This window comes from Gobius niger (genome assembly GCF_951799975.1).
Source record: "Gobius niger genome assembly, chromosome: 17".
NCBI classification, from domain to species: domain Eukaryota; kingdom Metazoa; phylum Chordata; class Actinopteri; order Gobiiformes; family Gobiidae; genus Gobius; species Gobius niger.
In genome coordinates this window covers 25,817,697-25,831,244 of record NC_136868.1, presented here as the reverse complement: position 1 = coordinate 25,831,244, position 13,548 = coordinate 25,817,697, and the positions used below count along the sequence as shown (strand labels likewise).

At 42.6% G+C, this 13,548-nt stretch overlaps 1 protein-coding gene across 1 annotated transcript in view; it reads right to left on the bottom strand.

The window, feature by feature from the left end:
* The window catches only part of ror1 (receptor tyrosine kinase-like orphan receptor 1), a 123,855-nt gene that overhangs the window by 23,378 nt on the left and 86,929 nt on the right, over positions 1-13,548 (bottom strand). The window contains exons 3-4 of the mRNA XM_079575585.1: positions 7,842-8,132; positions 7,547-7,580 (exon numbers count right to left, since the gene is read on the bottom strand). Coding sequence (XP_079431711.1) covers positions 7,547-7,580; positions 7,842-8,132 — 325 coding nt within the window. The remainder of the gene's footprint in view (positions 1-7,546; positions 7,581-7,841; positions 8,133-13,548) is intronic.

Sequence of the window (13,548 nt, the reverse complement as noted above, 5' to 3'; positions counted from 1 at the left end):
TCTTAACCTCTTAACCCCCGCCTTAGCCGAGTACATTATCTGCTGTTCGGCCTTACCCAAATCTAAACGCTTACAGCCTATAGCCTCATTTGACAGCTAAGACCTACAAAACTCATCTAAGCAAATCTTTTTCCTTGTTGCCGTAGTCGTCACTTTTTAAACTTTTTTTTTAATCGCTTCACTGCAAAAAGTAATTAACTAGATCAGTAAAAACATCTCAATTTGAGCATAATAATCCACATTTTAGTTGTTTTGACTAGTTAAGAAATTCTTGGGCATTTGTCCTGGATTATTTCACTTGTTCTGAGATGTTTCTGACTCGTTTCGATACATTTCGTCCTTATTTCAGGTCATTTTCTTTGCCAATGGGGTAAGAAAATTGGTCTTATCTCATTGGCAATTTTACTTTCTTATTTCAAGCGAGATTTACCCCAGAACTGGTCTGAAATGTCCTCAAACAAGCAAAGTAAACTCGGTCCGATCAGAAAAAAAGTGTCTAAATGAGTGAAAACCGACAAAAACAGGATACATTTCCTCAATTCAAGTCATTTAAGCCAATGCTTGATATTTACTTTTTGCAGTGTTTTTTGTCACTTTGCTGTTGCAAGTCACAAGTGAATGAACTTAATGCAGTTACTGAGATGTAAGCCACAGATTGATGGGAAAGTGGAACATAAGCAGGGTTTACAAAGGAAGTTTGTAACGCAGCTCATGGCTCCAGAAGTATTGACTTGATGAGTGAAGGAGTAACAGCACGAAGAACAGGAAAACAGAAAAACCACAATGGATATAGATATTTTTTTTTCCACCCAAGATAAAAAGTCAATGCTGCCTGCAAACCTGATGACCTTTCCTTTCCATACAGCTTAATTATGGCTTAAGTTGAGAGATGCAGCAGGACAGCGTTCATAAAAACTATTATTCATCCAAAAGTGGACTGGGAGAAGCGCTGAGGCACCGAGGGGAGAAAAAAAAGAGAATAATGAAAAAAGAAAAAAAAAAAAAAACTATTTTAGTAATAGCTTTTTCCAGCGCGGAGAGAACAGCGGTGGAGGGAGGTCGGGAGATGTTTAAACAGCCCTGACAGCCAGGGTGTAGTGTATTAATCTTTTCAAACAGAGAGAGATCCCAGTTATTATAAACACAGGCGCGCTCGGGAACAAGCTGCCGAACTGTATAAAGTCTGCGATGTCGGAATCTAAACTATGAAATTCACATGATTGCCCATTTGCTTTCACAAGGGGGAAACACGCAGGGGTTCGTATATATATCGTATATATATCTCACAAGGACTTGGAAGGTCATGTGGATAGTGTTTTTAGTGCACACATCAAGTCAGTTCATGTGCACAAAACAATGTAACTCTCCTCGTCTCCTTTGGGGTTTCCTTTCTGAGGTTCGCAAATCATCGGCCGCTGATCGTGCAGTTCGTTTATTTGTTCTGGACGCCTCAAAGAATGATAGAACGCACCAAAGAGAAAGGAGTTACAAATGTGTATAATTAAGAATCGTTTTGCCCAAATACTAACTGCACAATCATCATCAACAATAGAACAAAAAGTTTAATCGCTGCAATTGCCAAATCACAAAAAAAAAAACTGTTGGATATAGTGGTATAGCAATTATCGCTCTTGCCACACATCTTCAAAAGTCCCGGGTTCGATACCAGCTACTAGGGATGGACGATACCACATTTTTTGGAATCGATACGATACCGATACTTTTGGGGTCATTTTTGTTGATACCGATACTCATTTCATATGGGTGAATGTATTTCAATCAACATACATTTCTAAAACTGGTTGTTTTATATAATTAATTGGTCAATTAAAATTATATTACTTTAACTGATTAATTAAACACTGCTAATGTGAAATTAAATACATAAACAACATTTAAAATTAATACTTAAATGACAAATAGAACCTAAACCAGAATGATAGGACTGGCTCAGTTCAATCCTTTGCTGTTGTGACTGTTTTGGCTCAGAACAAAGAAATAAATCATCCTTTTGTGTTGATAATTGCTGCCCCGCCTGCCTTTTACATATGCAAATTAGTATCGATACTTTTTGCCCAATATCGATACTTAAAAAGTAGCCGTTTGGTATCGATATATCAATACTTTGGTATCGATCCGCCCATCCCTACCAGCTACACACTCCCACATAAAGCAACATAAGCTCTGAGGGGACTATGATGTTTGCAAGCAGCCGAGTGTTACTTGCCGTGTGTGATCCGAGCTTAAAGTTAACCCACGATAATCTCATCAGAGTCTACCACACCGAACAGCTTCCCTCACCCGATGTAATGCCACCACCCTCCCCCTTTTTCCTCAATCGCTGTTTTTCTTTGTCCCCCCCCCCCCCCCCCCTTCTGAAGGCAGAATGTATGAAGGAAGTGTGGCAGCAGCATTCAGACACAGACAGGGAAACCTCCTTGCACCGTGTTTGTTTTGCGCCTGTAAAAACAGCTGTGCGGTGATGGGGGGGGGGGACGATGGCGCTGGGTGAATCACAAGGAGGAGCGAGCTTTAGTGATTCATTGATTAGTCTAGCTCCGGCACTTTTTTCCTTGAAGTATGCCCAAAAGATTACATTGAAAGGTCTGACAGTTGAAAAGCATACAAATAATAACGTCTGTGTTCGTTTCCTTGTGATATTTCAGAAATGGTCTGAAATTGTCGACACCCTTTGCTTTTTTTTTGTAGCTAAAACAACATTGTGCAACGATTCTCAACCTCACAGAGTCTCACTTCTGGGTGCAAAAGGGATATTTACACCTCTCAGTCGTCCTAAATCTCACTCTGCCTCTTGTTCTGTTTTTCCCTCCACTTACGGGCCCCCGCTGCCGGTGCAGTAACTCAAACTTTGAGGTTGTCAGCTCTGCCTTCAGCGCCCTTCGCCCCCGCCGTAAAGTCCCCCTCGCCGCGGCCTATGTACTTAGGCAGACGAAACCAAAGGATATGAACTTTTCAGGTTGCGTTGAGCTTCTGCGATGTGGGTGGCGAGAAATGTTTCCCCCCTCAAATTTGCGAGAAATATTTGTGGTCCGAAGCGGAAGTTACTGACGGCAATGTCCCCGCTGAATCCAAAAGCCTATATTATTCTAAATCAACTCTCTTCAACACTTAATTGATGTGTTTATGTATGTTTAAGTAATCTTGTGTGTTCAGTCTGTCCTCCTCAAAACCACCAGCTGCTGTCGTGGGGTGGTTCATCCACTTTCAACAGACTCTAACCATTTCAGCGCACAAATTGCCTTTACTAAAAAGTGTGTCTTGCAAAAAGCTATAGCATTTACTGGCCTTGTCAAACTGCTTCACTACAGTCCATGCACCCTGACTTGCTTTAACCTATCTTCCACACAGCTTATAGTATGCTTTAAAACATGACATGCCAATGCTAATGAGCTAAAGAAATAAGTGTTGAATATGAAATCATATTTTTCATATGGAGGGCCGGGGTCTAAACTTTTAGGAGAAAGCAGTCGGTATGGAATTGGCACTGTAGGGCTACGATCAAGCTAGCTAGCTACACAGAGTGGAACTATCTCCTGCTTTTCGCCAAGTTTTTCCAAGTTAGTTTCACCTCTCCACATCTATAATACATTTTCAGAAGTCATGAGGCGACGCAATGGATTTTACAAGTGGCAAATGCTTCCTCAAGGTCCTCTTTCAAGAGATGCATCGTCTCATAGAACTCCCAGACCAGAAACGGTGGGTGCAAGCTAGCTACCGTGAGCAAAACATTTCTCCCTCAAAACCAGTCAAACAAGCAAACTGCACCAGACCCAAGGGCCGAAGTGTAGTAGTTTATTGAGCAGTTAACATTACTTTTTTTTCTTGAAATTTCATAATTATACAGTTAAGTGGTCTAGGACTGGGGCCCGATCGATATGGATTTTTGGGGTGCGATACCGATATGAAGGTGGTTGGCATGGCCTGTAGTTGATATATCAGCCGATATTTTAAGTAATTCAATTTGATGTTCATGTTTTTTTAAATCTTTCAAATAGTCTGTAGTTAAACATGTAACTCGCTCTATTGTGGGCTGGACAAATCCTCACTCAACCACCTACAACAAGTCCAGAACGCTGCTGCACGCTTACTGACAGGGACGAGGCGGCGGGAACATATCACTCCTGTGCTGGCCTCCCATTGGCTGCCCGTCAGCTATAGAGTTGACTTTAAGATCTTGATGCTTGTGTTTAAATGTCTTCATGGATCTGCTCCTGAGTATCTCTCTGTCCGTTTATGCCCCAGTCAGATCAGTAAGGTCTGCGAGTTTGAAGCGTTTGAACGTGCCCAGGTCCCGTTTAAAGACCCGAGGAGATCGAGCGTTTAGTGTGGCTGCTCCCAAACTCTGGAACAGTCTCCCCCTAAAAGTCAGAGCCGCTCCAACCATAGAAACCTTTAAGACTGCCCTTAAAACACATCTGTTTGCGTTGGCGTTCAATTCAAGCAGAGCTGTATTATAACTCTATTGTGTGTGCTTCTCTTGTTGTTTTGTACTGTAATTTTATATTGTGTACCTGTATGTGAAGCACTTTGGGCACCTAGTGTTGTTGTAAACGTGCTATACAAATAAAGTTGACATTGACATTGACATTGACATGTATTATTACAGTGTAGAATCATTCATAGAAATATATATAATGGAGGTCGACTGACATGCCGATAGGTACCAACGATATTTTTACAAAGGTCTTGTCTATAATCCTGTGTATTATGCTTCTAAATGTGTCATTGTTGAATTGTGACAGCAGGGGGCGCTGTATATTCATGTTCAGTAAGTGTTTTTTCCGGAGGTATTGGCCGATAAAAATACTGATATCGACCGACAGCCAATATCGAAAAGTCCGAAATATCGGCCTGATACATCTGCCAGCCAAGATATCAGTTGGGCCCTACTCTGGACCCCTCCTATTGCTGTCGAAACACGCTTCGGCCAGTCCCTGATTAGTTCTTAGGGCAGACAAAGAAGACATTGAACTTTATGCCAGTTTTCGTCTAATCTGGGTAGACTCAGTAACAACAGATACGCATTTTGCATTTTGCACCCTATTGAACTGAATAGACGGACACCGCAGCAGCTGATCCACATGTGCTTCTGCGGACGGGGCGTTTGAACAGCTGGTGGAGGTGAGGTAAGCCGGCGCGGGTCATCACGTGTCATCATTAGGTGACCCAGTCTTCTTGACGCCTGCCAGCCTGATTTACAGCTAATAAGCCGGCCGTGACAGTAATGATGAGCAGCACTGATGGCGTGGCCTGCCTCCGCCGGAGCCCCTCGCAGTCAAAGGAGGCCCCTGTCCCTTTAAATGACTGCCCTGATGACTGGAGGGAGACGGCTCGGCTCGTGTTTGCCCCCGCACATTTTACAAGGGACTAAATACACAAGGAGGGTCTAATTCACTCAGGTTTAGCAGCAATGATTCAAAAGACTGTGAAGCGTTAAATTGAGGGCGGTCATTAGCGCTGCAACATGCAGAAAGTAAACAGGAAATGGGCAAAGTAGGCAACTATTTTATGTGGGCACAAGGACATTGCTCAACTAAATAAAATGTGCTGATAGTGCACAGACTATGAGGTAATGGTTATAACTGACGCAACAATACTAAATTAGTAAAGGGGGGGATGCAAATCAAGCTTTTAACCCTTTTTACAATGTTGTTCCCTCATCAAAACATATGGAGTAATTCATGCATGCCTGAGTAATCCTTCAATCTTCTGTGGGGACTCTGCAAAGTGCCCCAGTGCCTTCATTATGCTCCTCCAATTCACCCCAAGCAAACATGGGAGATAGATAGACCAATAGAAATTTGACATAAACTGTTTTAACTGCTTTAGAATATACAATTTAACATTTTCTTGTTTACTCTTACATGTCTCCTGCACTCAATACAGTCCAAATGCTTTAATGTCAACAAGAGCTCCAGTATTTCAAAGTCTCCTTTCGTTTCTTATGATGGAATGCGGCAGGAATCAAAGACATCTTAGTGGTTTTGAGGACAACATTCCCACCTCTATAGTTTGCATTCGCAGATTGTTTGAAAAGAATCGCACCCTTGTGATGAATGAGGATCATGGTTTCAATCTTTGTTTCGAATAGAACCAGTAATTACAGCGATACTGACCATAAACTAGCGAGGGCATTCTAAGGAAAATCGTTGCTAGACAACGGCCTTGTTCGCCCACAATCGACCCTGGTTTAATTTCCATCCACAGATTATTTTCTCTTTCATCTAATTACAGTACTTTTTCGACAAACTTCCACTGATGTTTGGTAGATAATCCTTTGTTTTCCCAAAGATCCAAGGGCCTCACCCTCAAAGCCAGCTGTAACTTCATCCTCTATGAAAACACACTGATACAAACAAGGCATAAACAAAGTGAAGATGAAAACAGATGTGGACAATCATATCGCTGCTAATACATTCTGCGGCGTTCCGTGAGTGGATTTAGGAGGTGTCTGATTTCCGCAGGGTGCCAGCAGCTTGACTTCACACAGCTCTTGCCTGGAACATGGCACTGGGCCGCGCCATCGGGACATTTGTGAAAGCCATCCAGGCAAACCCCGCTTTGATCCGCGCACAATCTAATAAACTTCAGAAAAACTAGAACAGCGGGGAGACATCAGAGCGAAACCAAAGCAATAGCTCGGATTTGAGGAGACGTCATTTGGCAAAACAAAACGGACAAGTGGGGGGGGGCAATGCTTTCAGTTTTACAAGATTGTGTTTTATTTGTCAGAATGATAAAAGCTTGTTTACATTAGCAAGGCAGATCAGTGGGATACCCCAAACTGTCTGGTAATCTCTACATCTCTACACAGTCAAACCTCCAAATCTCCAATGCGGGTAAATTATAAGTTATGTTATAAAGTATATAATGTATCTTTTAGTAGAGGGTCCATCCAAACGCGGGCCACACTTGAGACTACAGCCTTCCTCTCAGATGTGGACCATGTGCGACGTGATGGTGGGCCAGAAACACATCATTAAATCCTCATATCAAATATTAATTACCAGCTGCTTCACTCAGACAGGAAATAATAGGCCTGACTCATAGAAATCCCTCCACACTGAGAACAATAAGAGGGCAGATGCTGTAAGCTAGGAGAGGGCCAGATTTGATCATGTAAAATACCAAAGGGATGAGAGCCAAACTCTGTACAAAAAGGTTTTTTAGTCATGACAGAGTCTATAAAACGGTAGCTCAGTATGTGCATGTACAACACACTCTTTCCTGTACTTCACGGAACTATCTTTTCCTTTTGTTTGTCATACTCGAAGTAAGAGATTTTGTGGGCAGGAATCCTAGTGTGATGAGTGGTTCCCCCGGGCTGGGCTTTCACCATTATTTTATAGGAGGTACACAGCAAGCACATGTCTACCTTTGATTAATATGACACTGTACAGGAAGACACTAATGCCAAAACCTGCTAAGCTCTTTCGGCATTGGAGAATTTACTGTCACACCAGACAGAGTCCTACATTTTGCACCCGTGGGAGACAGCCGAGATAGACAGATAGTGCAAACTTACGTGGGACGTCCTGGCAGAGGCGTAGGGATGGGATCTGCAACAGAAGACCGGGGGGATTTTCAGCACAGGATCAACTATATTGTTACCAGATTTCTCAATCCACAGCCTGCCAACTACAAGACACCGTAAGACTTTGGGAGACATTCAGCGCCGGGCCAAATCTCCTGTAGGAAAAGCTAAGTAGGAAAATAAATGTCAAGGTTTGCAACAATAAGGGCATAGAAAAGTTCAATGTTCGTAACTTGGAGGATCTGCGGTGGTCTTCAGAGACGTGGATTGCTTTTTTTTCTCTTACCAAACTTGACGAACAGCACTCCCGTTGTCGACACCGTCCCGTGGCTGTTGGTGGCGACACACTGGAAGTATCCCGTGTCCGTGGTGTCCAGATTCCGGATCCGGAGGCGCGATCCGTACGGCATGGACCGGTAGGACACGCGGCGCGGCTCCTGCACAACCGGAGCGTCGTTTTTCAGCCACTTTACGGCGGGCAGCGGGTTGCCAGATACTCGGCAAAACAGCTCCGCCGTGTGGCCCAGCGATGTGGTGATGTTGTTCATGGGAGCTTCCAGGCGGATGAAGTAAGGTCCTGGAGAGGGGGGGAAGAACGTGAAAAACATTATTTATAAGAGTGAGAGGACAGCGAGGAAGAGGTGAAATGTGGGGATGATGCCAGTTGTCGGATTGAGATAGGAACACCGAGCTAAGCAGGGAAGATATTACCTTACACTTGGGCCAAGGGGAAATACATAAATCAAATCACACTTACTAATCTGAGCAAGAGCCAGATATGAAAATACTTGGCTCTATCAAAAACTGCACACACTACGCTTCGCACTTTATAATGCGGTTGACGCTGAAAAATCACCTAATCGGAACACGCATCTGCAAGAAGCTCTCACGTGGCTACTTTTACAAGAACAAGGTGACACTGAACCAAAGCAGAAGAAGAAGAAATCAAAATATTTCCGGATAGTGGACGGTTGGGGGCAGCGCGAGTTTGGTGGTCACAAAGAGATCTGGAGGGCCACCTAAGAGTTTAATGTGCAAAGAAAATATCGGTCTGGAAAGTTCCCCTGACCCCATCTCAGGTATGCAGAAATGCTCCCGGATCAGCCAGAGTAAACAAGGATGGAAAACACATCCAGAGGGGATCAAAACCTCCACGCAAAATGTAATGTGTACAAATGAGGATTAATGAACAACTGGAATTAGATTTCCGAAAGACTCTCGGAAAGGTAAAACGATAGCATTCACTCGCTGGTTTGTTGGAGGTGAAGATCTTGATTGAATCTAAAGCTAAGACCATTTGGCTCCGTGTGGCGTGACGGATCTTCAGAGCTATCTTTGAACAACATTTTAAAACCCCCGAATGGAAAATCCCCTAAATAATCCACTAAAAGCAACGATTGCCTTTTCCAAACAGTGCACACGGTTTATCTGCGGCTTTTGTAGACTGCTATTCTCCTGCTTATGTTGTGCACATGTGGCGAAAAAAATAAACCCCGTGCTGCTCAAGGCTAGCTGAAGAAATGAGCAAAGTTCTTGGCAGTCATGGCGAAATAAATGCTGATATTTTCACCAAACATCCCTGATCTACTACGCACCTTAACAACACAGAGGAAAGTGAAGCAGGGGCAAATGGTGGACCGCATGGGGGTTTTACGGGGAGCTCATTCCCCTCAAAGGATAAAGAAGGTAGGAGAGCGTCTCCTCCGGGTGGGAAAAGCCAGTGGGACTGTGAACAAACACGGTGCACTTCTTGAATGAGCCGTCTGGCAACCATCTGATCGTGCATGTTTGTTTGCAAATTTGTACTTTTATTTTCCTGCCACCTGTAACTGCACTTGAAGGTACTATCAAGCTGCTCAGTCTGAGGCAAGTTAATACAGATAATCCCTAAAAATAGAGGCCAATGAACAGGCTTAAAGCAACTTTGTCAATATATAGGTGGAGTCAGTGATAAATTCAACCCCTCCCAGAAGTCCAACCTTCTGTTAGAAATGATTAGTTGCTGACAAAGCCTCTTGAGGTGAGATCGCTTCTAAAACAACCCTTAACAGCTTGAGAAAGTTTTTTCCCTCATATTATATAACGTTACCCTACATTCCCAGGACAAAGGAATATCCATAATTCCTTGGTTATTGCATTTCAGGGTGAGGTACTATAGGTGCGCTGATGAGCGATGAACACATAAGTCTTGTGGAGTATTTGGACGCAGCCAGATCTCTCCTGTTCTGGCGGCTTTCTCCATACAAGGGCATTGCTGTCTCCCTCCTAATCTATGCGTCTGTCCACTGGAGTTCATTAAGAGCAGCACAGCTTCACATCGTCCCGCAGTACGATGAAGGTGACTTCATCCACAGGTAGGCTTAAAAATGCGTGAAAGAAATAGGCAGAGTTCAGAGCAGTGGGGTTTCTCTTTAGAATTAAAACGATGCCAGTGTAAACCTTTCAAAAACATCGTAGCACCGCTCAAAGATTGACAACCTTTTGTGCAACATAGTATTGGACAGTGTGTCAGCAGTAGCACCTCCATGTTAGGCCGCAGGTTCAAAAGCATCAGGCCATGAAAGTGAGTGCCAAATACATGTTGTGAAAACACATTTGTCTTGTCATGCACGGTTACATCTTCGGTTTGGCGCAGCCGTGTGCTCCTAACACAGACTTGATAATATGCGGACACTCCAGCATTTCAATATCCTCTGTAAAACCTATCATGTTACATTTTTTGTTTGCAAAGATAAAACTTTCTTTTCCCTGCCATGTAAGCTTGGGTATTTCTGCACCATAAATGAGCTCAGAAGTATAATATAAAAGACTTGGGCATGAGCCTGGGCATTCCAGTGCGAGAGACTGGAGCCTGCACATAATCGGTGTCACTCGCTCTTTTCATAACTTGTTTACTCAGCCAGTTTAAAAATCGGCTTTAATTTCTAATTCGATCTGTCTCCTCTGATTTTGTTACGAACTGCGAGTACTTAAAATGTCATGAGATAGTTGGGAGCAGAAATGACAGGAAAATAAGCAAAACAAAACAAAAAAAACGCACCCTTTGTGCTCCCACATATCATAATCAGTTTCCTTGCAAATAATCAAAGTATATGAGCATCTTTTATAACTTAAAGATCTGTTTATCTTAAGATCTGTTCATAATTGACCTCCCAAGTGCCACCAAGCCTGGATCAGGATCAAATAATGACTAAACAGAGTCTAAAAAGGGTCTAAAGTAAATATTTTAAGTAAATGGCGCACACGACAGAGGTCAGATGATTGTCCATGCACTTCATGAAAGACCTGATTTCAGCAATAACAGACCAACCATCAACACCACGTCATAATCACCCAAATCATAACATTCTGCAAGTAGTGATCCTCATGCGGACGGACTGCTGTGATGTCGCAACATTGATAATTTATACTAAGCGAAAACAGGCCCCTCTTAAAAACATATGCGTCCTGCCAAGAGCAGCGGGGTCACACAAACTGAGTGGGTTTATCGCAGTCTCATTAGCTGATGGAAAAGAAAATGTCTGCCGGAGCTGGACGCCGTGGCACTTCATTAGGAGGTAATGTAACGAGCTGTAAACGCAGTATGGGGCAGGAGGAGGCAAGAGGTTAGTTAACGTGTCGAAATAATAAGTTAGGTGAGGAACAGTTAAAAAAAAAAACAGTGAAATTGCAGTGATAGTTGATGTTTAACCTCTTAACCCCCACCTTAAGTGAGCACATTTTCTCCAGTTTGGCTTTACTCAAATCTAAAAGTTTCTTGACTGGAGCTTACAGACTATAGGCCAGTGTGGCGGCTCATTTGAAAGAACTCTAGCCTCTATTTTTTGGGATTACTTTGGAAGCACTTTTTTGTTGCTTTTTCATCCTTGTTCATGACTCTTTTTCGTTGCTATTTTGACGCTCTTTTCAAGAAGCTTTTAGATTTGGGTAATGCCGAACTGGACAAAATGTGCTCAGTTTAAGAGGTGAAAGACTCAAACTTGCAGTTTAATCAATGGCCGCTGGTTGCTCTGCTTTAAAACCACGATGCGAGGGTCCGCCATTGTCTGCCATTGCTGCATTGCGGTAAAACAAGCTAGTTTTCCATTAGAAAGCATTGCACTTTCCACACGTTTTTAAGCTACTGTAAAGCCTGGTTTCTAATTTTTGGGAACTTTCTACAGCTAGATATTGCTGCTGTGATAACGCTGGGTTAGTTACAATTAAAGGACTAGGCTGGTTTTCGTGAGAAACGTTTTAGAGATCTCGTATACTAAAGAGAGCTGGACTTTGATTGACAGGCTGTTAGCATTAAAGCTAATGGCGCGGGCTACAACCAAACTATGCACCGAGTCTACAGTGAAGATCCCGCCCTTATGCCCTTTTTAGGAACATGCTCCATCACAGTAGGGTAGGAGGAGTCTGTAAATCCGCCATGATTTCCCCCTTGAACGTGGTTATTGTGGCAAACGGGGAGGAGTGAAGAGACAGAGTTTATTAATATGATGTCTATGGGGTTAATGCTGTAAAAAAAAAAGTATTTATGGCAATTATATTACATAACAAAACAAAACAGGAAACAATTGTAATCCATGGTTATATTGCTTGTATTTTCTTGGAAAGACTTTGGAAACTGGGCGGCAAAATGTTTCATCCCTAGGCAGTTATCGCGCTGTTCCCACACGCTGTTGTTACTGCGCAGTGGAGTGTGACCAATTAATAACATCAATTTACAGGAGCACAAGCAACGGGTGATTCACCAGTGCAAAAACGTCTGCTACCGACATCATTCTGTGTAAGTGTCCCGCGCAGAGTGTTGTGAAACTGTATCCCCGTCCACAGAGCACCCCTTTAATGTGGCAGTGGGTTAAACGGAGCCCTGTCATCAAGCCTGCGTTGCCCCCGCAGTGGTTTAGTCCAATCAAACACTGCTATATGTAAACACAGCCCGCTCACACCGCCACAACAAGGCCCAGTGGACATGTTCACTATGGGACATGTTACACAATACCGCTCATTTGCACAGATCACTGGAATACAGGCTTCGGGACACCGGGCAGGGGATTGCAGGACATGCATGGATGGAGGCACAGCAGCTTTTGTTTTGTTTTTAATCTGTAAAATTATACACTCATTACACTCCAGTTTAGTTTGGTCTGCACTTCATATTCAGTCTGTCGCCCTATTACCGCTATTATCATGTGGAGAAAGAAAACTTCTGTGTTTTAAAGTCTAGACAAGTTCTTCAAAGCGTGTCATTTTTATGTTTAATTTCAATGATGACATCTTAGGCACGTGGGATATTTTCGAGACTCAAACATTATGCAATAATTTTTTTAATACAAAAATACTATATTTGAATGCCATATGGAAGAAAGAAATCAGCACACATTTCATTTCTTAAGATTTGCAAATAGTTCATCAAACAGAGATAAGAGAGTTGGACAAAATGTTCAACTTTTGAGTAAAACAAATGTGGTCAATTTCAGAAAAAAAATAATAATTGTTGAGCAGTGTCATAATTTTCCAAGAAATTTAGAGTTTGAATCCAATTTAATGCTTTTTAATGACATTTCTGCACAATTCATTTAATGACTTTGAATGTTTTTTAATGCCCCGTGAAAACACTGATGTGAAGTTATAATACAATATAGTATAGTACAGCCTGTGGACAGGTTTGGATTATTGCCATCCACATAAAGCATGTCCAAATGAAGTCCAACGTCCATTCGATTTGTATAATTTGAGGCATGCTGCAGTCTTCTCTATCAATTCAAATGAGTCCTTGCTTGGGAGACAAAACAAGCTCACCGGCGTCTACCCAATCCCATAAGAAACAGATGCTGCGTTTGAATGACAAACGTAAAATATAGTGGTTGGAACATGTGCACCGTCTGCACGATGTTTCAACAGAAAAATTAAACTGTCGGTATAATTTGTATGGTGCTTCCCTTGGCTTTATTTACGGGCTTTTAAACAAGCTAGATTGGTGCCCATAGTGATTATCTTGACTA